Source organism: Geotrypetes seraphini, chromosome 1 (genome assembly GCF_902459505.1).
Source record: "Geotrypetes seraphini chromosome 1, aGeoSer1.1, whole genome shotgun sequence".
NCBI lineage: Eukaryota > Metazoa > Chordata > Amphibia > Gymnophiona > Dermophiidae > Geotrypetes > Geotrypetes seraphini.
The window spans coordinates 209,518,224-209,545,324 of record NC_047084.1 but is presented as its reverse complement, the minus strand read 5'-3'; the positions used below and the strand labels follow the sequence as shown (position 1 = coordinate 209,545,324).

Here is a 27,101-nt window from a genome sequence, read left to right as displayed (position 1 = left end):
CAACTGGCAATGCAAGTCCTCAGCCCACGCTGTCGCTAATATATTCAGATTCGTACTTGGTTGGTTTTTTCTCCTTTTTTAATACATGGAATATATCTAGTCTGGGCTTCCAGGATGGTATTTTTAAATAATATCCATGACCGATGTATATTTTTGACATTTGCAGCTGCATCTCCAAGTTTCTTTTTTATACCATTCTCCTGTTATCAAAGTCTCCTTTTTTTAAAGTTAAGTGCTGCTGTATTACATTTCCTGTGTAAAGTTATTCCAGGGATATCAAATCTGAACACTGTTTTCAAGCGGCACCAGCACCATTATCTCCCTCACCAATTCATATGTTCCACCAAGAACTAGATCTAGAATTGCTTCACCTCTTGTCGATTCCTGAACCAGCTGCTTCATAAAGCAGTCCTTGATTTCATCAAAGAATTATATCTCCCTGGCATGCACTAATGATACATTTACCCAGTCAATATCAAGGAAGTTGAAATCACTCATTACCGAGTTACCCAGTTTGTTATCCTCCCTAATTTCTGATAATATTTCAACATCTGTCCATTCATTCTGGTCATGCAGACGTAGTACACTTCTATCACTATCCTTTCTCCCCTCACTTTCACATGGAATTTCTACCCATAGGGATTCCAAGGTGCGTTTCTGCTTCTGTAGAATTTTCAGTCCATTTGATTCAAGGCCCTCCTTAAACACAATGCTACACCTCCGCTGATTCAATCTACCCTATCACTATGCTAAAACTTGTATCCTGGTATGACAGTGTCCCATTGGTTATCCACCAGGTTTCAGAGATGCCTATTATACCTACCTTTTCATTTAGTGCAGTATATTCTAACTCTCCCATCTTATTACTTAGGTTTCTAGCATTTGCATACAGACATTTCAAACAATGTTTGTCATATCTATTTACAATTTGCTCAGCAATTGGCATAGATCTTTTGCAATCTTTAAAATCAGCCTGCTCTGTATTTAAGGAAACCTTGTCTACTGTGGCCTGTAATGCAATCTCACTGTTGGGATGATCTATCTTCCTTTTTACGATGTTATCTTTTAAAACAGGGGTGCCCAATACGTTGTTCGCGATTGACTGGTCGATTGCTCAGGTAACCCCAGTCGGTCGCTGAGCCAGTCAGGGAATGGAGCTTAGCGCACTACAGGAGACAGAAGCGCCTGTTGTGGTAAGAGCCGAGGACTTAGTGCTGCCCGATTCAAATCGATTCACATCGGGTGAATCGATATGATTTAAACCCCCCCCCCCCAAAAAAAAAATCGGCTTCCCAATTCAGTGATTGACCCTCCCCCCTCACCCCCTAAAGCAGGATCGGCAGCGCTGCCCTTTGCTGGTCGGCTGCCGCCGCTCCTGCTTTAGAGGGCGAGGGTCAATCAGGAAGTGCTGTGGTGTCCAGCTTTCTCCCTGGCCTCCAGCGCATCCCTTTACCTAATTTTAGCAGGGAGCAGCCTGCAGAGAGGATCACTAGTACTTTAGTGATCCTTGCAAGTTGCCATAGGCACCAGATGGAAGACAGCTCCTGAGGCCTATGGCAACCTGCATGGATCGCTAAAGTACTGGTGATCCTCTCTGCAGGCTGCTCCCTTCAGGAATTAGGTAAATGGATGTGGGAGGGCAGGGAGGAACATGCAGGCCTTCCGGGGGGTGGGGGGGGGGAGGGCAGGGGCAGGCCTTCAAGGGGTAGTGCAGGCCTTTAAGGGGTGAATGTGCAGGTCTTCAGGGGGGAATGTGCAGGCCTTTGGGGGGTGCAGACCTTCAGGGAGACAGGCAGGCCTTCAAGGGGTGGGGTGCAAGCCTTCGGGGCCCTGCTGTGGAAGTACACAGAGGGAGGGAGGGAGGGAAGGGGGGTTCAAAGAGACATGCATATGCCGGACTTTGGGGGGGAAGAAATAATGGGTCTAAAGCAGAGGAGTGGGAGAGAGATGGTGGATTAGGGAGGGAAAGAACAGAAAGGGAGAGAAGTAGGACACAAGGGATAGTGTGGAGGGGGGGAAAGAGATACTGGATAGGAGGGTAGTTGGGAAAAGAAAGGGAGAGATGGTGGACCCTGGGGTGGTGGGGAAGGAGGGAGAGATGCTCAATGAAAGGGTAGTTGAGAAAGGTGGATCTTGTGGATGGAGATGAAAAAAAGGAAAGATGCCAGACTTCCAGGGAAGGGAAATGGAAGGGGAGGACAGAGATAGAAGATGGATGTTTAGCACAGAGAAAGAAGAAAGAAGGAGACCCTGGCAAGCAAATTATCAGAAGACAACCAGAGCCTGGGACCAACAAGATTTGAATAATGTCCAGACAACAAAAGTAGGAAAAATGATTTTATTTTCAATTTAGTGATCAAAATGTGGCCATTTTGAGAATTTATATCTGCTGTCTATATTTTGCACTATGGCCCCCTTTTACTAAGCCGCAATAGTGGTTTTTAGCGCAGGGAGCCTATGAGTATCGAGAGCAGCGCAGGGCATTCAGCTTATGTAGCGATAGTCTTTTTCCCACATGCTTCACAAGTCCTCTTGAGGAAATAGATCCTAGGCCATTGATCTGCTCTAATTGATCTCTCCACATGATTCCCCCCCCCCAAAAAAAAAAACCCAAATTAAAAAAAAACATTAAAATCTATAAAATCCATACATGCAATTGGGAAAACCTGGACTATTCGGCTTATTTTGGTTGTCTTGCAGCGAGGAGGTAATCCTAGAAATCACTAATAACTAACTATGTAAAACCATGTGCCGCATGGGTGGGTCAAGACCTTCTCAGAACTACCATAAACTAGCTGCAAAGAGATCCAAAATATTCCCCAAATGTAACCACCAACCCATTTCTTTCAAAACACTTTGTCATGTAGCAAACCCTGTCCCAATGCACCTTGTATCTCCAACCCCTGAGTCTTGGATGCTTTCTAAGCTTTTGCAGGTTGGATGGCAATCACGTACAATGGTCCAGGGTAGACTTATCCATTAGATATAATAAAGCCTAAGGCCTAAAATATGATTTAATTAATGCTGCATTTCAATAAAAAATTTTAAACCCTTGATTAAGGCAGGGCATAGTCACCAATCCATGGGGGTGGGGCACAGAAGGAACCACATATTTCCTCTACCTTCTCCCCACCTACCTTTGCTAGTGGGAATGTCAAAGCCCCACTGGCCAAAGAAATCCAATCCCAAAGCAGAATCCTTCCTTCTTGTGTTGTCTCAAGACCAAGGAAGTTTGGGGTGCCCCCATCCACCAATGCCAGTACTCCCCGAGTACGTTCAGTTCATGGTCAAACTTAGCATGCTTGGGGAATGCACGTGCTGTGGTTACATAAAAATTGCCGCTGCTGAGTCAGACCAGTGGTCCATTGTGCCCAGCAGTCTGCTCACGCGGCAGCCCTCTGGTCAAAGACCAACACCCTAACTGAGACTAGCCCTGTGTACGTTTCGGTTCAGCAGGAACTTGTCAAACTTTGTCTTGAATCCCTGGAGGATATTCTCCCCTATAACAGACTCTGGGTTTTCTACCACTCTCTGGGTGAAGAAGAACTTCCTTATGTTTGCACGGAATCTACCCGCTTTCAATTTTTGAGCTTGCCCTCTCGTTCTTCCTACCTTGGAGAGGATGAACAACCTGTCCTTATCTACCAAGTCTATTCCCTTCAATACCTTGAATGTTTCGATCATGTCCCCTCTCAATCTCCTCTGTTCGAGGGAGAAGAGGCCCAGTTTCTCTAATCTTACAATGTACGGCAACTCCTCCAGACCTTTAACCTTTAGTCGCTCTTCTCTGGACCCTTTCGAGTAGTACCGTGTCCTTCTTCATGTATGGCGACCAGTGCTGGTCGCAGTACTCCAGGTGAGGGCGCACCATGGCCCGGTACAGCGGCATGATAACCTTCTCCGATCTGTTCGTGATCCCCTTCTTTATAATTCCTAGCATTCTGTTCGCCCTTTTCGCCGCCACTGCACATTGCGTGGATGGCTTCATTGACTTGTCAATCAGAACTCCCAAGTCTCTTTCCTGGGAGGTCTCTCCAAGTACCGCCCTGGACATCCTGTATTCGTGCATGAGGTTTTTGTTACCTACATGCATCACTTTACATTTATCCACGTTGAACCTCATTTACCATGTTGATGCCCATTCCTCGAGCCTGATTATGTCAAGTTGCAGATAATCGCAGTCCTCCTGTGTCTTCACTACTTTGAATAACTTTGTATCGTCTGCAAATTAATCACCTCACTCGTCGTACCAATGTCCAGATCATTTATAAAGATGTTGAAGAGCACGGGTCCAAGCACCGAGCCCTGCGGCACCCCACTGGTGATGCTCCTCCAGTCTGAGTATTGTCCATTTACCCCCACTCTCTGCTTCCTTTGCTCCAGACAGTTTTTAATCCACGTGAGTATTTCACCCTCGATTCTAATCGCTGGCCCAGACCTTATCTCCAACATCAGAATTGACATCGAGGGAAGGCTTAAGGGCCCAAACACGCCGCCGACCCTTTGCCGTGTCGGTAGTGGCGTCGGGTGTGTGCTGTGGTCCAGGAGTGCAGAAGCCTCATTTTGGTCGGAGAAGCCGGCTTCTTGGACTTCCGTCGAGGGATCTTCGGGCTCCTGAGACATCGGCAGTGCTCCAGTTCCTGCGGTGTGGCCTTGAGTATCGTAACAGCGGGGGATGTAGTTTGGTGCAGGTGTGCTAGTGGCACTGGTGGGGGGGGGGCACGGCCTGGGAGGTGAGCCTCTTGTTATTTGGGGTAGTGAGGTGTTGGTAGGTTGGGGTTTACCAGGGTTTGGTGAAGAGGTTTTTTTGTGCTCCTTATGGCGCCTGCTAAAAAGTCTGGTTCCGGGAAGGGAGGGGGTCGTTCTGCAGCGGTGGCAGTGCCTGTTGGCGGACCAGGGAGGAGGAATTGGCACGGCAGAGAGAAAGGCAGGCTTCGTGGAGTTGTGGCAGTAGTGGGCGAGCGGCGGACCAGGGAGAAGGAATTGGTGCGGTAGGGAGGAAGGCAGGCTGGCTTCGGTGCGGGAGGGATGGAGGGAGGAAGACAAGCAGGCTTTGTTACGGGAGGGAGGAAGGACAAAGGCTGGGAGGCAGTGACGGGGAGGAGGCAAGAACTCGGAACATAGGAAGGAAGGAGGGAAGGAATAGAAAGAGACAATTGTTGGGCCTGAGAAAGTAAGAAAGGAAAGAAAGTTCTCTCTTTCTTTTTCTATCTAGTGCAACCAGAAATCACCAGACAACAAAGGTAAGATTTCAATTTAGTGATCAAAATCTGTCTGCTGCAGTATATTTGTCTATTTTTCTAGGGTGCTGGGTTCAGAGGCACAATTTGATTCAGAATATTTTTTTCTTGGTTTTTCCTCCTCTAAATCTAGGGTGCATCTTATGGAATGAAAAATACGGTACATAAAATGCAACTACATATACAATTCAAAATTAAAAGATCAATCATATTAAATGCTACAAAGCAAGAGGCCTATGAACGAAAGCCGTTACGTGCTTTGGTGTAGAGAATATTAACTACTAACATGCAGCATACACTACCTTCCATATGTTCCCTAGGGAAGAAATGCTTCAGGGAGGACAGATCCTGCAAATAAAGGAAAAAGTAAGGAAATGAACTCTGCATTGTCTCAAGACTGTACTTGTCCCTCTCCAAAGAAACTATTTTATATATTTAACTTTATTTCACTCAAACCTGGTCCATTAGAATTACACCAAAATCATTAACAATTGGAGCTTACTAGGTGTACACTTATCTGCATTCGCTTCCCAAGATTTCATGATTTCTACCTTACTCTCTCCTTCATCCTCTACATGTGATTCTGTTGTGTCCGCAAGAGGTGGGAAGTGTGTAAAAAAAAAAAAAAATAGTGCAGACTGCAAGCCTATTTTTATTTTTTTACAACCATCAGTTCCTGCAATCTGGGAAGACCAGCAATATTGAGAGTCAGATTATTGATATCTCTTTAACTGGTGCCTATTTTTGCTTCCCCACTACCCCCAATAACAACTGTCACAGGTCTGCTGACCATAGATTCTACTTGCTATATAGTTTCACAGTAGCATATTTGTAGGTTTTTGTGTGTTGCTTTATGGCAGGGGTGTCAAAGTCCCTCCTCGAGGGCCGGAATCCAGTCGGGTTTTCAGGATTTCCCCAATGAATATGCATTGAAAGCAGTGCATGCACATAGATCTCATGCAGATTCATTGGGGAAATCCTAAAAACCCGACTGGATTCCGGCCTTCGAGGACCGATTTCGACACCTGTGCTTTATGGTATCTGGCAATGGAGGGATTTTGTGTTGTCACTGAGGCGACACTAAAATTTGAATATATACGGTACTAGTTTTGTTGTATGAGCGAAATCTGTGACTGATGTGTTGCATACAGCTTTTTGATATGGGACAAGCAAAATCATATTAAAAACTTTTTTGAGGCTGCTTTTAACTATTAACTCTTACCAATGTCTGTTTTATCATTTCCTCTGTGAGAAATTCCCTAACCCCTATGTGTCCTGTTTAGACAGTAAGCTCTATCAAGTAGGGATTGTCTTACATGTTTAATGTACAGCGCTGTGTACATCTGGCAGCACTGGTATGCTTTCTTCAGAGGTGAATTTTAGTATTCAGTGTGTCACATGCATGAAAGCTCTGTTGTGTCAAAACAGAAGAAAGGTTGAGAACCACTGCACCACACCTTTTCACAACCCTTCCAATACTAAACCAGAATACTGCATTAGAAATCTCCCCAATATCTAGCACTAGCTTAAAAACCCCTATCTTCTCTCTCCAGCGACATCCAGGCTAAGCTTCAGATAACACTTAGGAGTTTGGTAATGGATATTAAAAAGATTTCCACACACTAAGAAAAAATTATTTTTCTCTAAATATTTGCATTCACACTTAACATTTTCTCAAAAATAAGGGTAGGCATTCTACAGAACCACTATATGTCCTTTTGTAATAATGCACCACTTCCTCGGCAAAACAAATACAGTCAAACCTAGGTTTACGAGTAACCCGGTTTGTGAGTGTTTTGCAAGACGAGCAAAACACTCAAACTTTTGACTCGTAAACCGAGCATTGACTGGATTTGCGAGCCCCCACCCAACCTGACCACGGGAACCAACAGTATTGCTCCCCCCGAGGCCACCGGCGCTGCTTCCTCCCTTCACGATCGTCTCCTCCCCATCTACCGACCGGCCCTGTCCTTACCCGTGTGCCACCGGACTTAGAAAGTGCCTGCCGCCAGTCTGCTGCTGAGCCTTGAGCATCTTCGCATGCTCAAGGCCTTCTGGATCTCATCCTCACCGAGATTCTCATGAGACTCGAGATCTCATGAGAATCTCAGAGAGGGTGAGATCCAGAAGGCCTGAGCATGCGCAGATGCTCAAGGCTCAGCAGCAGACTGGTGGCAGGCACTTTCTATCACCGGCGGTGCAGGGGTAAGGACAGGGCCAGTCGGGAAGAGGGGGGGGGAAGAGGCGATAGCAGCACCGGTGGCCTCGGGTGGAGCATGGGAGTCGGGGTGCATCCGGCAGGAGTGAGCCAGCACCTGAGAGTCTCAGCAGAGGGGGTAGTGGCATCCGGGGGGGGGGGGGGGCAGTGTCCGGGAGCGGCAGAGCCAGCCAACAGTATCCAGTCGGGCTCTGTTGCGGCGGTAGTGGCGGTGTTTGCTTAGCCAGCACCACCTGCAGTGAGAGGCAGCGCACAGCAGCAGAGGAGAGAATTGGAGAGCCGCATGGATGGGTCTGTGGCAGAGGCAGCGGTGGAGGCGACCTTAATGGTAATTAAGTTTTTGGAGATGTGGAACGAATTTTGCAAGTTTACACTAACTCTTATGGGAAAAGTTGTTTTGATATACGAGTGTTTTGGTTTAAGAGCATGCTTCTGGAACGAATTATGCTCGTAAACCAAGGTACCACTGTAGTTTTAAATTCCAAACAAACATTATGCACTTACAAGCAAAGTACTCCACAATCAAGCTGCTGCGGACCTCACTCCCATCTTCAGTAGTTTCTCTGGCATCTGCAGGAGGGCATGGTGGATCCTCCTCAAGATCTGGACTAATGTCGGCCGACACCTGATACCTGACAGCAAAGTTATGAAGAATGCAGCAGGCAAGCACAATCTCAGCCACTTTGAGGGGGCAGTACTGCAAGGCACCAGATGCTTTGTCCAAGCACCTGAAGCGACTTTTTAACGCACGAAAGGTACGTTCAATGACAGAATGAGTGGATATGTGTGCTTCGTTGAACCTCTTCTCTGCAGGTGTCTTTGGGTGAGTTACAGGAGTAAGAAGCCATGGGCGACATCCATACCCTGCATCACCTGTGGAAAAGAACAGAGTGTTGTCAGTATTTTTTTTTTTAATTCTTTATTCATTTTCGTATGTTACAACAAGTGTAGCAAATAAACTCATTTAAAACTTAAAGATACACACTTGATTAACTCTCATATAAGCATCAAATTTAACATTTCATTACAAATTAAAATTCTATAATATTTTAAATATTATGAAAGAAATCTAACATTTATATCATCCTTATTGAATCTAATAATCCCTCCCCCTCCCTCCCTATTCAATAAATCATAAAATCATCCTTACTGTGAAATTATTGAAATACTCATGTATTATATAATCAAATCAAATCAGTCAGTATAAAACAGATGCTCTATTGTTTGCTATATACAGTACTAGCACATCAGAATGAGGCCAGCTAAAGATGGTCGTTAGTTCTAGTGGCTTTTCATTGCAACAGAAGGAAGGCTACAATGAGGATTTAATTTTAAAATTGAAAGATTTACTTTAACAAGATGCTTTTAAACATGTTTTAAAACATATGATGAAAAACAAAACAAAAATGTACTCTTATATGGTGCTCTAATAAGCATCTTTCTACATCAGATCGACAGAGCAGGATTTCTCAAGCATACACTTAAGTGATAGTGAGGATACTTACAGCATCATGTAATAAGACTAAGAATGATAAAGAAGGGGATTACGAACAGATCGTAGAAGGTTATTATGTGGCTGTACCGGGCCATGGTGCGCCCTCACCTGGAGTACTGTGTCCAGCACTGATCGCCGTACATTAAGGACATGGTAGTACTCGAAAGGGTTCAGAGAAGAGCAACTAAAATGGTTAAAGGGCTGGAGGAGTTGCCGTACAGTTAGAGATTAGAGAAACTGGGCCTCTTCTCCCTTGAAAAGAGGAGACTGAGAGGGGACATGATCGAAACATTCAAGATACTGAAGGGAATAGACTTAGCAGATAAAGACAAGTTGTTCATCCTCTCCAAGGTAGGGTGAACGAGAGGGCACTCTTTAAAGTTAAAAGGGGATAGATTCCGTACAAACGTAAGGAAGTTATTCTTTACCCAGAGAGTGGTGGAAAACTGGAACGTATGCAGGTAGGACTGGTCTCAGGGTACTAACATAAGTTGAACCACTGCCATTTCTGTTGGAACCAGGTTATTACTGGTTTATGAGAAACACTGGGTCTATGAAAAACACTGAACTTTGGAAGCCCTCTAGTTTAAAAAAAAAAAATAAAGCCTCTCTATGGTGTGGGCCCAATCAGGAGTGCCCTGAGACCCAACTCCAGGAACCCCCAACTTGGAAATCATCTTCTTACATCTTAATATCTCACTGACTTTAAAATCAACAAGAGCTTAAGAGGTGAAAAAGCTGCATCATTATGGGGGAAATAAAACTGTGCTAATGGTTAGCTTAATTTGCTGCACTGGAATGAATTTTGCATGGAACTCATTAGTATGCATTTCCACGCTACTCACAGTAAAATTAGTACAGTGGTTTACTTCTGGTTTAGTATTTTGTGTGTGCTCTGATCTTTGCTACCTCATACATAATCAGAGTGTGCAATAAACACCCCCCTCAAAACTGAAAATAAAGTGCTGCACCGAGATTACATCAAGTCTTAAACAGGCATTTATATTCTGCTTTTAGCATGTGTACTTGGCTCAAAGGCAGAATCATCAAAACTGAGTATCACATAATTATCAGTAGAAAAAGCATTACAAATAATACAAAGGGTTTAATATATTTTAATAATACCATTGACATTGCTTACTGGTATTTTAAATCTTAATACTGTAACTAGTTTGTTAGCCCGTTACATTAATAGGTGCTAGAATAGATGTGTAGACTTAGGCATTTCTTTCTTTCTGTCTCTCCCTGCCTTTCTTTGTCTCTCCCCCTTGTCTAGCAGCACCCCTTCCTTGCTCCCCCTGTCCAGCAGTAGCCCTTCTCCTTTACTTTTACCTCCCCCCTGTCCAGTAGTACCCCTTCTCTCTTCCCTGCTCCCTGTCCAGCATCCTCTAAACCGGGCAGCCTCGGGGCTTTTGCTAGGCCGGCCTGCCTCGCATTATCGAAGTGGGCCGGCCTAGCAAATGCCCCGCGTCTGCTTGATGAAACCGCGGCTGCTGCTGGTCTGGGTATGTGAAGAAGAGGTGTCCCAGCAGCATAGTCAGAAAGTCAGCTGGCGTCGGAGATCGGGGAAGGAACGTTGCTGGGCAAACCGCTGCAGGCTCCTACTGCGCATGTGGTGGCACAGAATCATGAAGCAGGGACGCAAAGAGATTGAAGTGCGTATGCACGCCAAGGGGTTATACAGCAAATCAAACATATAAATAGATTCAAAGCATCTGAATTAAAATAAGGTACCGTGTTTCCCTGAAAATAAGACAGTGTCATATTAATTTTAGGCCCAAAAAACGCACTAGGTCTTATTTTCAGGGTATGTACATGATCATCTCTCCCTTCCTCTCGTTAACCCCAATTCATCCTCTTTCCTTTTTCTCCCCCAAAGGTGCAGCATCTTTCCTTCCCTCCCTCCCATCCCTCGTGCAGCAGGACCCTTGAGCGACATCATCAATAAAGTGGCAGAGTGAATTCACGGGTGGACAAGGCCGAAGCAGCCTGTTTAGAGTGCTGCCGGCCCCACGCTGCTTAGGGAGGTATGTACTAGGGCTTGCTCACGGTCGTTGGGGTTTGGATGGGGGTTCAGCTGTGCAGCAGGGGCTCGCTCGCTCAAGGGTTCTGCTGAACAAGGGATGGGAGGGAAGGGGAACTGCTGGTGAATCTCAGGACTAGGGCTTATTTTTAGGGTAGGGCTTCTATACCCTGAAAATCCTGATAGGGCTTATTTTCAGGGTAGGTCTTATTTTCGAGGAAACATGGTAGTTATCCTAAGAATGCTCAAAGAACTGCCAATCAGATAGCTGCTCCCCCACATCAAACCAAAAAAAATATAAAATGTGAAACATCAAGAAGGGAAGGATTTTGGATTTCACTCATGCCTTTTTTTCACTTTTAGTCTGGGTGGATTTGATTTAAATCATAGTTAAAAAAAAAAAAAACACCCCACAATAATACCCATCATTCTTGCTGGTATAATCTTAATATTTACAACCAGATATCATCAGAACAGGTCAGTTCTTGATATACACTCAAAACAGACTACAGAGTTCCATCTAACACCTTGTGGAAGTGTTAGCTTGGCTCCACCCATTCTTTTTAGAGCTGCTGCTTCTGCTGTAGCAAAATGATCGTTACAGTGGGTGATAACCTGGCATCCAGTTATCACTGCATTGTATGGTTTAATATTAAGATGCATATAGTGAGGGCTCATTCAAAAACTTAACTTTGTTCAGATGGGAGATTACGTCAAGAAATTGTTGTCTGGATGGGAACTTCTGGAAAGAATGGCAATGCAGTGGGCAAAACTGAAAGGCGTAATTGTAAGGGCAACAAACCTTTTTGTGAGGCAAGTAAGAGGAAATGAAGGATGCTTTGGTTCTCAAAAGTAGTAGCTGAGGGAATAAGAGGTTAGCTTTCATAAACTACAAAAGATCGCAGAAAGAGGAAGACAGGCAAAAATATCTGTAAAAGCTAAGAAAGTCTGGCCGAAAAGTCAGGAAAGCAAACATGCAAATGAAAGAAAAAAATAAGACGACACAGTAAAACGGGGAGACAAGACTTTTTTTAAAAGATATATTAGTGATAGGAAGAAGTGCAAAAGTGGCATTGTGAGACTCAAAAGGTGAAGGGGAGAAATATGTAGAAGCTGATAAAGAAAAGGCTGAATTCCTTAACAAATATTTCTGTTTTGTATTCACAGTTGAAGCGCCAGGAGCATTATTAGAAGATAAGCATGAATAGGGATGGAGGAGTGGTAGACCCTGATCAATTTTCAAAGGTTGTGGTCGTGAGGAGCTAGCTAAAATAAAGGTAGATAAAGTGATGGGGCCTGATGGTGTACATCCAACGGTGCTGAAGGAACTTAAGGAAGTTCTGGTGGCTCCACTGACTGATCTTTTCATTGAGTCTCTAGAGTCGGAAGTGGTACCAGAGGACTGGAGGACGAATATGGTCCCTCTCAGCAAAAGCAGCTCCTGATTGGATAAGGCCCGACTTAGTGCAGGAAGAGGCAATCGGAGCGTACCGCAAGTGATTTCCTGCACTTGTGGCGCTACGGCTGTTCTCTCCTGCTGCCCTCTCCTTGTCGGCGGTTCGCGGTCGGAAAATATCATGAATGACCGGGACTGCGAACTGCCTACCGCGAACGACCGGGGGGACACTGGATTTAGATTTTAGCAAAGCATTTGACAGTGTTCCACACAGACGTCATATAAACTGAGTGCCCTCGAGCTGGGTCAAGAATTGGTTCAGTGGAAGGCAACAAAGGGTAGTGATCAATGGAGATCCTCTCTGAGGAAAGGGATGTTACCAGCTGTGTGCCTCAAGGTTCTGTTCTTGAGCCTATTCTTTTCAACATTTTTATAAACTATATTGCTAAAGGGCTGTCAGGTTAAGATTTGCCTCTTTGCAGGTGTCATCAACAAATTTAATAACCTCACATTTCGTCCCCGTCTCCAGGTCGTTAATAAATATATTGGACCGCTCCTGTTCAATATATTTATTAACGACCTGGAGACGGGGACGAAATGTGAGGTTATTAAATTTGCTGATGACACCAAACTCTGCAGCAGGGTTAGAAGCACAGAAGACTGTGAAGACCTGCAAAGGGACCTAACGAGAGTGGAAGAATGGGCAAAAAAGTGGCAAATGAGTTTTAACATAGAGAAATGCAAGGTCATGCATGTAGGGAAAAAGAACCCGATGTTCAGCTACAAAATGGGGGGATCATTGCTAGGGGTGAGCTACCTTGAAAGAGACCTGGGGGTGATGGTGGACTCAACATTGAAAGCATCGGCACACTGTACGACAGCCTCAAAGAAAGCGAACAGAATGTTGGGTATCATTAAAAAGGATATCATTAAAAAGGGAGGACGAAGGAAGTCATCATGCCGCTGTATTGTGCAATGGTGCGCCCACATCTGGAATACTGTGTCCAATACTGGTCGCCGCACCTCAAGAAGGACATGGCAGTACTTGAGGGGGTCCAGAGAAGAGCGACTAAACTGATAAAAGGTATGGAAAACTTTTCATACGCTGACAGGTTGAAAATGCTGGGGTTGTTCTCCCTGGAAAAGCGGAGACTTAGAGGAGACATGATAGAAACCTTCAAAATCCTGTAGGGCATAGAGAAGGTAGACAGGGACAGATTCTTCAGACTGTGGGGAACCACAAGTACTAGGGGTCACTCGGAGAAACTGAAAGGGGACAGGTTTAAAATGAATGCTAGGAAGTTCTTTTTTACCCAGAGGGTGGTGGACACATGGAACGTGCTTCCGGAGGTTGTGGTAGGCCAGAGCACATTACAGGGGTTCAAGGAAGGTTTGGATAGGTTCCTAAAGGATAAGGGGATTGAGGGGTACAGATAGAAGTAGAGGTAGGTTATAGAAATGGTCAGGAACCACTTCACAGGTCATGGACCTGATGGGCCGCCGCGGGAGCAGACCGCTGGGCGCGATGGACCTCTGGTCTGACCCAGTGGAGGCAACTTCTTATGTTCTTATGCAATAGAGTAGACACCCTGGATGGTGTGAATAACATGAAGAAAGACCTAATGAAGCTTGAAAAATGGTCTGACATCTGTCAGCTAAAATTTAATGCTAAGAAATGCAAAGTCATGCATTTGGGCTGCAAAAACTTGAGGAACTGTATAGTTTAGGAGTGAAGAACTTATGTGCATGACAAAAGAGCAGGACTTGGGTGTGATTGTATGTGATCATCTTAAAGTGGCCAAACAGGTTGAAAAGGTGAACGGCGAATGTTAGAAGGATGCTAGGGTGCATAAGGAGAGGTATGGCCAGTAGGACAAAAGAGATATTGATGCCCTTATACAAGACACTGGTGAGACCCTATTTAGGTCTCATTTAGGCTGCACCTTCAAAAAGATATAAAAAGGATGGAGTCAGTCCAGAGAAAGGCTACTAAAATGGCACATGGCCTTCAATGGTAAATTCACACCATTGGCATTTGTTATGAATTTCCGCTGTCACTTCATCAGTTTCCTTACTAAAGTCAGCATTTTAGCCTCCCTGGATATTACATCATTACAGACAATGATCCCCCAAACATCCGCTTTGAGTATTATAAAACATCAATTAGACCAAAGGGAGAACCCTAGGATTAAAACGAACTTCCTTATCCAGTTGGCTGACCTGGTGATTTAAAAAAATTACTTTTGGTTTGCAGGGGATTTTTACCTACAAACCCAGAGAGTTGCTATGGGTGCAACTCTGGCCCCTTCAGCAGCCATGTTATATATTGATAAAATGAAAGAGATACTTATTTACCCCTCCTCTCAGTTTAAACCTGTGAGATGCTGGAAACGTTTTCTGGATGACATCTTTTTTATCTGGATGGACACTGAGGAAAATCTCAAATCCTTTTCCGATTGGCTTAACAGCTTGGATCCACAGATGGTGTGAATTTACCATCGAAGGCACAGGATGGCATCTTCCAGGACGAGAAATTACGATGATTGCCAGGACAGGTACTACATGTAAATCTTCTAATATAGTTTATGCTATTACATGCCCATGTGGACTCATCTACTGGCCACCAGAGCAGCAAAACTAGATGGACAACTCACCAATCTGCTGTCTTCGACCACAGATTACAAAACTTTCAAAAAAGAAACAAAAACCCTACTCTTCAAAAAATAAAACATATTTAACACAACCAGATCCATCCCAAGCTTCACTTACTCTACTATCTACTCCTTATCAAATCTAAAATGTTCAAATTACCCATTATGTATTACCTAATTTCACAACAATCATTATGTAATCCACCTTATATATTTTGTAATATCATGACAATTCTTATGTAATCTGCCTTGAACCGCAAGGTAATGGCGGAATAGAAATCACTAATGTAATGTAATCTATGTTGGAAGAACAAGTTGACCAGTTCACATAAGAATGAATGAACATAAATTCAGGATAATAAATGAGAACACCCAGGACTCCATTAGTCCAACATTGGTTGGATGCTCATCATCATATCCATGATATACGCTGGAGAGTGACTGATCAAGTACTCGCTGGGTGGGAGATAATTTAGAAAAAAGATTAAATTTTTTAGAACGATGGATTTTTACTTTAAATACGGTGACGCCACGGGGTCTCAATATGGAAATTGAATAGATGTCGTTACCCTGAGTCCCTGATTGGCTGTCACCACTTACATAATAACTAACACTGATATTTAAACTGTTAGACGCCGCAGCCATCTTTGATTCTAAAGATCTATGAGCCGGGATGGTACGCAGTGTTCCATTGAGATTGGGTGACTTCTTATACCCTTTCAAACTTAGATTGAAGACATTTAGAATTAATATTTTTTCTCTCTGGTTGACTTTGAATTTATAGGGGGCTGATCTTGAAAAAGCTCGAGTGAGAAACATGTTGGCCAGTCCCTTCCTGACACTAAGATGAGACACTAAAAGGTGCAAGCCAAAAGCAATGGCTTAAGCTGTGATTCTTTTCTTCTTTTTTTGCACTAAATTATTGTAGCTATCAACATTAATAGTTTTTTTAAATAAAACTTTAAAATATGATATGCACAAAAAATATTTAAAAATTATTAAATTATTTATATCTAATAATAATTAATAAAGGCAGATCGGATGATGATTACATGCCAACAATGACTCACACAGCCATTGATGTACAAGATACGGCTGGTGGTGGCATGTCTGACTAATTTGCTAATAAAACAAAATATTGATCTATAAACAACAACAGGGCTGCTCTGATGATGCCAAAGATTTTAAGGAATACATCACATTATAGTAACTCAGATGGGAGCATTAACTTCATGTTTTTAAAACTACCTTAATCGGACCAAAGGTGATTCAGTAATCCATAATAATAAGTCTTCTCAGACAGTAAAATCCTAACACTTAACAACATGGGGCATAAACCAGTACAAGGCAGCCCAGACTTACCTGTGTCTAAGAAATCAGATTTGTCACACTTGAGTTGCAGTCTGTGGGCTTTTATCTAGTTGTTCATTAGCAAAGAAAATTTACTCAAGCATACTTACCCAGCAACCATCCTTGGCCATACATGCCTTCCTCAAACTGGCGGAAGAGAGCAGAGTGACGGAGGACGTAAGAGTCATGACAGGATCCTGGAAATCTGGGCACTACATTCAGAACATTCATGTGTGCATCACACACCATTTGTATATTCAGAGAATGAAAATGCTTGGAGTTGCGAAAAGATGCTTCCCTGTCACGAGGTGGGATCAGTGCTACATGCATGCAATCTATTATACCTATCACATTTGGTAGCCCAGCAACAACACAAAAATCACTTTTAAGATCCTGCCATTGCTGTTTCTGAGTAGGGAACTGGATATAATCCCTAACACGACTCGTCATAGCTTGTAATACCTGGCGAAAACATCTGGAAAAAGTAGACTGCTCCATTCCACCAACTACTGCCACAGTGTTTTGAAAAGAACCAGAGGCCATAAAATGTATTGCGCTCAAGAGTTTCACAAGGCCAGGTATGGCATGAGACCTGCCAGTTAAAGGATCAAGGTCATCTTTAAGATCCTCATATAAAGCCATAATGGCCACGGAGCTTAGCCCATACCTTCTCACTACCTCTTCCTCTGGAAGGCCTAAAAGTGTAGTGCGGGTATTGAACACACGCTGCCGTCGCTGTCCATTCGTCTTTCTACGACCCCGGGCTTGTTTGTCTGCCTCTTCCTGCTCCACTGGGGCTCCAGAGGCTGCATCTGCTACCTCCTGCCCCATAAAGGCTCCATCAGGGGCTGCTGCTGCCAATTCCTGCTGGCCCAGCCCCATCAGAGCTCCATCAGGAGCTGCATCTGCTGTCTTCTGCTCCAACCCTACAAAGGTTCCATCAGGAGCCGCAGCAACTCCCTGCTGGCCCAGCCCTATAAATGCTCCATTAGGGGCTGCAGGTAGTCCGTCCTGCCCTATAAAGACACCAGGTGCTCCATCTAGTCTTCCCTGCCTCACAAGGGTACCAGGGGATGCATCTCCTAGCTTCCGTTCCTGCCCCACAGGAGCTCCGTGCACATGAGCTCCCCCCTGTTCTACAAATGCCCCAGGGTCGGCGTCTACTCTCCCCTGCCCCACAAAAGCTCCAGCGGCAGCACCTGCTCTCCCTTGCTCCTGCCCCACAAAGGCTGCATTCGCTCTCTTCCCCTCTATGCCCACACCGACCGCGTGAACCCTCTTTTGTCCCACAAAGACTTCACGGGCTGCATAGGCTCGCTCTTGTCCCTCAAAGGTGCCCCGGGTTCTCTCCTGCTTCACAATAGCTCCACGGAACGCACTTACGCTCCCCTGCGCTGCAACAGCTCCGCCGACCGCGTGAACTCTCTTTTGTTCCACAAAGGCTCTACGGTCTCTATCGACTCTCGCCTGATCCACCACAGCTCCACGGGCTGCATAGCCTCTCTCCCGCCTCGCAACGGCTCCGCGGGCTGCGTTAGCTCTTTCCTGCCCCACAATAGCTCCACGGGCTCCATCTACTCTCTCCCTTCCTCGATCCCGTCGCTGGGCGGCCTCAAGCCTCCGCCTGCGTCGCAGCAACCAGTACAGCTGCAACGCAAACATTCTGCCTAAGACCACGTGACCAACCGGTGGGGGCCGTGCGTATTTGGCTTTTTATAGCTTTCCCGCTGTGGAGGCGTGGTTAAGCGTTTGGGGGTTAACGAGGTCTCGCGGCCAGGGCTGTACTAACGCCGAAAGCCCACTAGATGGTGCTGTCTCGGCCACAGTGTGCGTTCCTGACGAACAGAGCCGCCTCCTGCTCCCGCTTACTTCACACGCTGTAGGCCGGTGTCGCTCTCACCCCGTTGTCATGGAGAGCGGAATCTTCGCAGCTACAGCGTCCCATCCGGCTTCCGGTCTGCGCGCCATTTTCAAACCGCTTTACCGCCTGCCCTGAGAGAGAGAGCGGGAGCGGTGGGGGTGTGGTGGCCGGTGGGAAAGAAGCGGTGTGAAGTACTGGCAGTCCGCAATGAAAAACTGTAGGTCTGATGGATGAGTAGCGTGACATTATTGCAGTGCTTTGCTTTTTGCTCTGGCTTGTCTTCCCTTTTCCCGGATGCTGTCTGGCTGTGCACGAGTTGGCTTGATGGGTGGTGTTTTACCCGTTGTAGAGGAGCAGTGAGTGGTTGGGGTCATTTACAGTACCCAGGTAAGATGGGATAGCCACAGCACGGCACTGTCTCTGTCTCGTTTCGCTGTATACCCTCATGCTACGCTTATTAATCTCTGGGGATTGACTTATTTTATGAGTACAGCTTTTGTCCATAGCGTGTTTCCTGTTTCTATATTGTATACAGTTTTAGAGAGAACAGAACTTTGTTCTCACCATTTTTGAGCTCCATGTAGATGGCTTGGTTGCTTTCTAGGAGTAGAAACTGTCATCCTGTTTAAAATATCAGTGCTAATGTTTCCTGTTTCTATATTGTATACAGTTTTAGAGAGCAAACAAGACAAAACTGCAGATCTGTACAAGACGCAGGCAAAATTTATTTGTGACAAAAAATATATATAAAAAAAATTTTTTTTAAACCCTTTACCAATCAGGGGACCCTGCAGCAAAGAAACAACCAAGAGCAAACAAGACAAAACTGCAGATCTGTACAAGACGCAGGCAAAATTTATTTGTGACAAAAAATATATATAAAAAATTTTTTTTTTTAAACCCTTTACCAATCTTTGCTGCAGTTTAGGTTGGAACTCTTCTTACAGTTTTAGAGAGAACAGAACTTTGTTCTCACCATTTTTGAGCTCCATGTAGATGGCTTGGTTGCTTTCTAGGAATAGAAACTGTCATCCTGTTTAAAATATCAGTGCTAATTCCGTATAGGATCATTTACTAACAAGTGGTCTGATGGTTCCCACCATTATGTTTCAGATTTTGTTAAAAATTTGCACATAGAATAGTCGGGGTACTAAGAGAATTTTCCCAGGATTTTACATTACATTACATTACATTAGTGACTTCTATTCCGCCTGTGCCTTGCGGTTCTAAGCGGATTACATTCGAAGATAGCTGGACATTTCCAGGAAGTTACAATACTTTGGAAGATAGCTGGACATTTCCAGGAAGTTACAATTGGAAGATAGCTGGACACTTCCAGGAAGTTATATTACATTGGAAGATAGTTGGGCATTTCCAGGAGGATACATTACATTGGTAGATAGCTGGGCTTCAAGTTACATAGCGAGGTTTCAGGTTATATTTTGTGACATAGAGAGGGGTTACCAGAGGGATGGGTAGTTCGCGGGATATTTGCAGAGGGGCTGCTTTAAAGTCAGTTGTGGTCAACAGATTGGAGATGTTCAATTTTTGCTGCTTTTGTCGCTAGGAGGCTGTCAGACATTTTCTTGCGTTGAGTACCTTTGAGTGGTGGGTAGGAGAATGGGTTCTGGGTTCTCCTTATTCTGGGTGAAAGGTTTCGATTTATGCGATTGTTTAGGTAGGTAGGTGCAGTTCCGTTTGTTACTTTGTATAATAAACAGTATAATTTGAATTAGATTCTGTATTGTATCGGCAGCCAGTATGAGTCTAGGTAGGCATTGGTGATGTGGTCAAATTTTCCAAGTGAATAGATTAGTCTGAGAGCTGTGTTCTGAACGGTCTGTAGTTGTTTAATTAAGTTTGTAGGACATGGTAGGTAGAGGATGTTGCAGTAATCCACTAGTACAAGGGATTGAACTATGATCCTGTATTGTTCTTTAATGAAGAATTTTCTTATTTTTCGAAGGTTGCGCATGGTGAAGAATGCTTTTTGGGTAGTTTTGTTGATTTGGGTCTGCATTGTGCAGCATCTGTCTATCACTCCAAGGATTTTAAGAGATGTCTGTATTGGGTATTTGGTTGCATTGATCTCTAATTCTGTTATTGAAGGGTTTTTGTCCTTTTCAAGCAGTAAGAATTTTGTTTTATCCGAGTTAAGTTTCAATTTGTGGTTTGTCATCCATTTTCCACTGCTTTCAGAGTTGTATCCAGGTGTCTTGTTGAGGTGGGGTTTTGGATATCGAAGGGGAGAATAATGGTTATGTCGTCTACGTAGCTGAATGATAATACGTTTAGGGTATCTAGAGTGGTACCAAGGGAGGATATGAAGAGATTGAAGAGGATGGGCGATAGTGGCGACCCTTGTGGAACTCCGCAGGGGTTAGACCATGGGGCTGATTTGAGATCTTTTGACTTTACTCTATATGTTCTTGTTTTAAGGAATCCTTGGAACCAGTTGTATACCCCACCTGAGATCCCTATAGCGTCTAGTATCTGAAGTAGTATGGTGTGATCTACTAGGTCGAATGCAGCAGAAAGATCTACAGTGGAACCTTGGTTTACGAGCATAATTCATTCCAGAAGCATGCTCGTAAACCAAATTGCTCGTATATCAAAGCAAGTTTCCCCATAGGAAGTAAGGGAAACTGCTTTGATTGGTTCCACCTCCTCCCCCCCGAGGCTACCGGCGCTGCTCCATTTCCCCCCCTCTTGAGAAATCCGACGCTGTTCCAAACCCCTCCCCGCAATCTGGCTTCCCCCCCCCCCGTGAACCGGCATCCTCCCCCCACTCGCATTGCCCCCCCTCCACCGCGATCCTACTTCCCCCACCTCCCCGAGCATGTCAATGACACTTCCTTTACCCAACTTGGCACCAGTGCCGGTGCCCGAAGATCCTCCCTCTTCTGGTGCGGCCTGGGCTGGGCGGTGCGTCGGAGATCCTCCCTCTTCTGGTCTGGGCTGGGCTGGCTGGCTTTGAGCATTTGCGCATGCTCAAAGCCTTCTGGTCTCGCTCTCTCCGAGATCGAGAACGAGACCAGAAGGCTGAGCATGCGCAAATGCTCAAAGCCAATCCAGCCCAGGCCACGCCAGAAGAGGGAGGATCTTCGGGCACCGGCACTGGTGCCAAGTCGGGTAAAGGAAGTGTCATTGACGTGCTCAGGGGGGGGAAAGTAGGATCGCAGTGGAAGGGGGGCAACACGAGCAGGGGGGGATGCCGGATCGCGGGGGGATGCCGGATAGCGGGGGGGGGGCGCTCGTACAGCGAGGCAAGTTCGGTTTACGAGGCACTAAGTTTGCAAATGTTTTGCTCGTCTTGCAAAACACTCGCAAACTGGTGCACTCGTAAACCGAGGTACCACTGTAGTTGGATAATTAGCATCCTACTTCCTTTACTGAGGTATTGTCGAGCTGTATCCAGTAGAGTTGCTAGTAATGTCTCTGTGCTATGGTTTGTTCTGAATCCTGATTGTGATGGGTGGAGTAGGTTATGATTCTCCAGGTAGTTGGTGAGATATTGTTCAACAAGACCTTCTATTAGTTTAACGTATAATGGGATTGAGGCGATTGGCCTATAGTTAGAGGGAGTGTCTATGGGGCCCTTAAGATCTTTCAGTAGAGGGGTTATTATAATCTCGCCTAGTTCTAGTGGGAACTGACCTTCTCCGAGTGTGAATTGTATCCATTGCATGAGGCTGGCTATGAATTTAGGGGTAGCATTTGTTAGTAGATACGATGAGCAGTTATTCAAATCGCATGAGGCTTGGTTGTATTTTTTGTAGAGTCGGTCCAAGTTAGTCCATTGTACTGTTGGGAAGTTGGTCCAGGTTCTGTCAGCTGTTATGGCTTCTTCCATTGTGGGATTTGTTAGTATCTCGTCGAGGTTGGTTAGTGAGTTATTGAAAGTGGTTCTGATTGTGCTGATCTTGTGTTTGAAGTGGTCTGCTAGTTGGGAGGCTGTTGGTGGTTGATTTCCTTGAGTGGCTAGAAATGGTTTGGTGTCCGTGAGGTTTCTTATAAGAATGAAGAGTGTTTTTGTGTCTGGGCTTTTGGTGCCGATTAGTTTGGAGTAGTAGGCTTTTCGTTTTTCCTTAAGTTTGATCTTATATTGTTTGGTTAGGTTTCTCCATGCAGTTTTGGTTTGTTCCTGGTTCTGTTTTTTCCAGACTCTTTCGAGTTGTCTGCAGTGCCTTTTTAGTTGGAGAAGTTCGGAGTCGAACCATTTGTTGGAGGGTCTGCAGATTCTGTGTTTTGATTTTACTGGGGCTAGCTCATTTTAAGGAATTGGGTCATTAGCACATAGACTTAATGGGGTGGGTCAGTAGAGTGGGCAGACTGGATGGGCTATAGCCCTTTTCTGCCATCATCTTTCTGTGTTTCTATATTTAAGGTTGTTTCGCTTAGGGTACGCCAATGGTTTGCAAATTCTTTAGGGTCGATGGAATTGAATGTGGGTTCAATTTTCTGGCGAGTCTTGAAGGATGTTTTGTGGTGTTTGGGTTTGTTGTTATTTTGAACCCAGTTGATGGTAAAGCTATATTTGAAATGGTCTGACCAGAGGGTGGGGTGCCAGGTACCGCTAGAAATGTGGATATCTAGTGTGGGAGAGTTTAGGGATGAGTATGCAGCAATATCAAGTTGGTGGCCTTTTTCATGTGTGGGTTGAGGGTTAAGAATGCTGTAGGAAAGGGCGTTGAGATATGAAAAGAAGTCTTCTACTTGTTTGGAGGTGTGGTCTTCTAAGTGGAGATTTATATCTCCAAGGAGTAGGTTATGTGTTGAAGTTAGAGAGTTCTAGATGATGAAATCTTCGAGTTCATGTTTTGAGGCGTTTTAGATTCTTAACTGCAATAGTCACTGAGCTAGACCCACTTGTCTGGCTGGATGTTGGCAGCATTGTGTACAGTGATGAATAAAAAGTGTCACTTTTAGCTGCTTGTAAAATTGAGACTAATTGGCACAGTGCTAATTTTTGGTAATCCAGCTTCAGCATAACTTTTTGTGTTAGTTACAATGATGCTAGTGTGAGCATCATGAATACAAAAGCCCACCTGAAATTTTTGCTCAAAAGTGTGCACAAAAATTCAGATCTTGACTAGTTTATCAAGGTTTATTATTATTATTAGGTTTCAAGGTTTATTAAATATTTGATGAATCGCTATATCTTTATACAAAGCGATGTACATAATAATAAAATAAGTTAAGTTAAAATACATACGATATATATAAACATTAGAAGTCAGACAAGACAAACAACAATTAGAAGGGAAGGAGGGGAAAAGTTACATCTGTTATATTAAGAAAAACAATTAAGGGAAAAAAATCGAGGAGCAGGGGGATTCTTAAAAACGGAATTCATAAAATAAAGTAAAATTTAAATATTAAAAGCCTCTTTAAAAAGGAATGTTTTAGGGATTTTTTGAAGGAAGAAATGTCTTTTTCAATTTTTATATATTGGGGCAATGAATTCCACCATTGGGGACCCACTACAGAGAACATATCTGATCTTCGAGTGCCTATTATTTTTAAAGAGGGAACAACTAATAGGTTTTGGGAAGATGATCTAAGTGCACGTGTGGAACAATGGGGAATTAACATTATCCCAGGACAAGCAGGCAGGTATTCTCACTAGTGGGTGATGTCATCCGACAGAGCCCCGATACGGACATCTTGCAAGCATGTCTTGCTTGAAGAAACTCAGAAGTTTCGAGATGCCCGCACCGCGCATGCGCCAGTGCCTTCCCGCCCGATGTACCGGGCGCGTCTCCTCAGTTCTTTTCTTTCCGCGGAGCTGAGAAGTTCTCTTCAATTCTGCGCTGACTGAAATTTCAGTATTTTGCCTTCTTTCCCCGCGTTTTATTGTTTTACTTACTTTCTTTGACTTTTATTTCTATTTAAAAAAAAAAAAAAAAAAAAAGTTACAATTATTTCGTCCGGCGGTTCGGCCGGGCCGGCCTCGTGGCTGCGACCTAGCTCCTTCGACCTAGCAACGTCACTTTTCCGGCCTATGTCCCGGCCTATCACCGGTTTTAAAAAGTGCAGCAAGTGCCAGCGTGCGATTTCGTTGACGGACCCACACCGGCGCTGTCTTCAGTGTCTTGGTCCAGAACACGTTCCGAAATCGTGCCGGCCTTGTTCCACGCTCACAGCGCGCTCTTTTAAACGGCGCTGCTTACTTTGGGAGTCCATGTTTAAGATGGAGTCTTCTAAGGAGCCATCTGCTTCGACCTCGACAGATGTTTCACCGGTCTGTTCGAAGCCTGCATCTGCGACTCATGCATCGAGCATCGTGAAGCCAGCATCGTTCACACCGGCTTCTGCATCGAGTTCAGCATCGGTTCCTGCTCCCGTCTCCTCGGTTCAGGTACCGCCTTCCACTGTTCCTCCCGTGGTCATAAAAGTGCCCAAAGCTACCAAGCAGAAGCACTCGACCACGAAGGAACGCGATGACCGTGCAGGAGGACCCCCTTTCGGTGCGGATCCCTCCATATCGGCATCGCTTAAATCCCTGCTCGAAGCTCAATTTGTTGAGCTCATGCGGACGATGGGACCGAGGCTTATCGCTAATATTCAGGGCGATACTACGGTCCCGGTCCCGGAGAGTGGTCCGCCCCCTCCTCCTCCTCCTCGTCGTTCGATTTCCCTGCTCGACGAGGGGGAGCGGCGGAGGGCGGCGGAACCCACTAGGCGGGCTTCCCTTTCTGACATGCCGCCTTTAGAGCCCATTACACCTCCACGTCACCAGGGTACTACATCGGCCCCTGATAATCGGAGTCCTGGGCATACTGCATCGCAGGAGGAGTTCTTTCGCACTCCATACCAGACTTGGGTGGCACTGCGTGAGTCGGCATCGTTGCCTCCCATGCGCTCCACTGCATCGAGTCCAATCCATTCCTTCGAGGCTTCAAGGGATCGATCGATGCATCGAAGATCACGTTCCCCATCCCGGCATCGGGAGGGGCATCGATCTCGACATTCTTCTAGACACTCCTCGCGTCATTCGGAGGTGTCTCCACAGAAGAAAATGCAGCGTATGGGATACTCATCCTCAGATTTATCCCAGCCAGAGGGACCGGAGTATGAAGAACCATCTACCTCATACTCTCCATGCCGCTCCCAGCTCTCCCTGGAACCGGAGGCTTCCACGTCTTCTAGTCCGTCTCGCCGGCCGGCCTTGGCGGACCAACTTTCCTTTTCATCCTTTCTCAGACAGATGGCGGATGACTTGGATGTGACCTTAGATACTGGGTCGAAGTACTCTAAGGAGTATCTGGACACCATGCATTTACCTCATCCTCCGGCGGAGACACTTCGGCTTCCCCTGCATAAGTTACTTGACCAGACTCTCATGCGGTGTTTGGAGACACCGTATTCCATACCTGCGGTACCTAGCAAGTTGGATGCTCGATACCGCATCGTGCACCACAAGGGGTTTGAGGGAGCTCAACTCTCTCATCAGTCCCTCCTAGTCGAGTCTTAAACGTTCGCACCCCTCCCAAGTCTACGCTTCCGTGCCTCCTGGCAGGGAAGGGAGAACGATGGATAAGTTTGGTAGACGTATCTATCAAAATTCAATGATGGCGACTCGAGTGCTCAATTACAATTTTTTCTTCTCGTCCTATTTGGATTTTTTCTTGCCGGTACTCCGCAAGTTCACACCTTTCATCGATGCTGAGGCTCGGTTTGAGTTTGAGGAGGTGGTGGCGACCCTGTCCCAGTTGCGCCTCCAATTGATGCAATCCTCCTATGATGCTTTCGAGCTCTCGGCTCGTGCTGCGGCCTGCTCGGTCGCCATGCGTCGACTGGCTTGGCTTCGCACCATTGATATGGATCCGAATCTCCAAGACAGACTTGCAAATGTGCCTTGTGCGGGAGCGGATCTGTTCGATGAGTCTGTCGAGACTGTTACTAAAAAACTGTCAGACCACGAAAAATCTTTCCAGTCTATCATGAGGCCTAAGCCTAAACCACAACAGTCTCGTCCTTCTAGACCGCCTATAATCTACCAAAGGCGTTATCAACCGAGGCAGGCCCCTCCTGCGAGACAGCCTGCAAAGCGACAGCCGCCTCAGAAGACTCAGCAAAAGCCTCAGATGCCGGCTGCTCCCAAGGCTACTCAGCCTTTTTGACTCTCCTCCAGGGAGCATAACCGATCTCGTTCTGTCTACCCCATATTTTCCCATAGGGGGTCGCCTCCATCATTTTTGTCATCGATGGGAGGCGATCACCACGGACCTCTGGGTCCTCTCCATCGTAAGAGAGGGATACTCTCTTCATTTCCAACGGGTTCCCCCGGACCATCCTCCAAGAGAGTATCCTTCCAACTCCACACAGACCGCTCTTCTTCTCCAGGAAGCTCAGGCTTTGCTCCGGCTTCGGGCCGTCGAGCCGGTACCGGTAGATCAACGAAACCAGGGGTTTTACTCCCGGTACTTTCTGGTCCCGAAGAAGACGGGCGATCTGCGTCCCATTTTGGACCTTCGGGTCCTCAACAAGTTTTTGGTCAGGGAACGGTTCCGCATGCTGACCCTTGCCTCTCTTTATCCCCTCATCGAGCAGAACGATTGGTTATGCTCTCTGGACCTCAAGGAGGCCTACACTCACATCCCGATTCATCCGGCCTCCCGCAAGTTCCTCAGATTCCGGGTGGGACATCTGCATCTGCAGTATCGAGTGCTTCCCTTCGGCCTCTCTTCGTCGCCCAGAGTCTTCACGAAGTGTCTGGTAGTGGTAGCCGCTGCACTCCGGAACATGGGTCTCCAGGTGTTCCCATACCTCGACGACTGGCTCATCAAGGCCCCGTCCGCTCCCAAGGTCATTTCGGCGACCTTGACTACCATTTGTTTTCTGCAGAGCTTGGGCTTCGAGAT

General features: G+C 45.6%; 2 protein-coding genes across 8 annotated transcripts in view; one reads left to right on the top strand and one right to left on the bottom strand.

Annotated features, from left to right (window-relative positions):
• Positions 1-18,044, bottom strand: part of LOC117360670 (putative nuclease HARBI1) — a 47,371-nt gene extending 29,327 nt beyond the window's left edge. For 2 of the 4 annotated variants that reach the window (XM_033944823.1, XM_033944833.1), the window contains exons 1-2: positions 16,484-18,044; positions 7,963-8,331 (exon numbers count right to left, since the gene is read on the bottom strand). In XM_033944823.1, coding sequence (XP_033800714.1) covers positions 7,963-8,331; positions 16,484-18,035 — 1,921 coding nt within the window. In that variant the 5' untranslated portion in view covers positions 18,036-18,044. Of the gene's footprint in view, positions 1-5,542; positions 5,589-6,598; positions 6,652-7,962; positions 8,332-16,483 lie in introns of those variants that run through there. The other 2 variants (XM_033944843.1, XM_033944850.1) reach the window with 2 other exon arrangements.
• A 245-nt stretch (positions 18,045-18,289) lies between these two features.
• Positions 18,290-27,101, top strand: part of CEP135 (centrosomal protein 135) — a 307,612-nt gene continuing 298,800 nt past the window's right edge. For 3 of the 4 annotated variants that reach the window (XM_033944786.1, XM_033944765.1, XM_033944795.1), the window contains exon 1: positions 18,290-18,621. The gene's annotated coding sequence lies outside the window, so the exon portion shown is untranslated. The remainder of the gene's footprint in view (positions 18,622-27,101) is intronic. The other variant, XM_033944776.1, reaches the window with a different exon arrangement.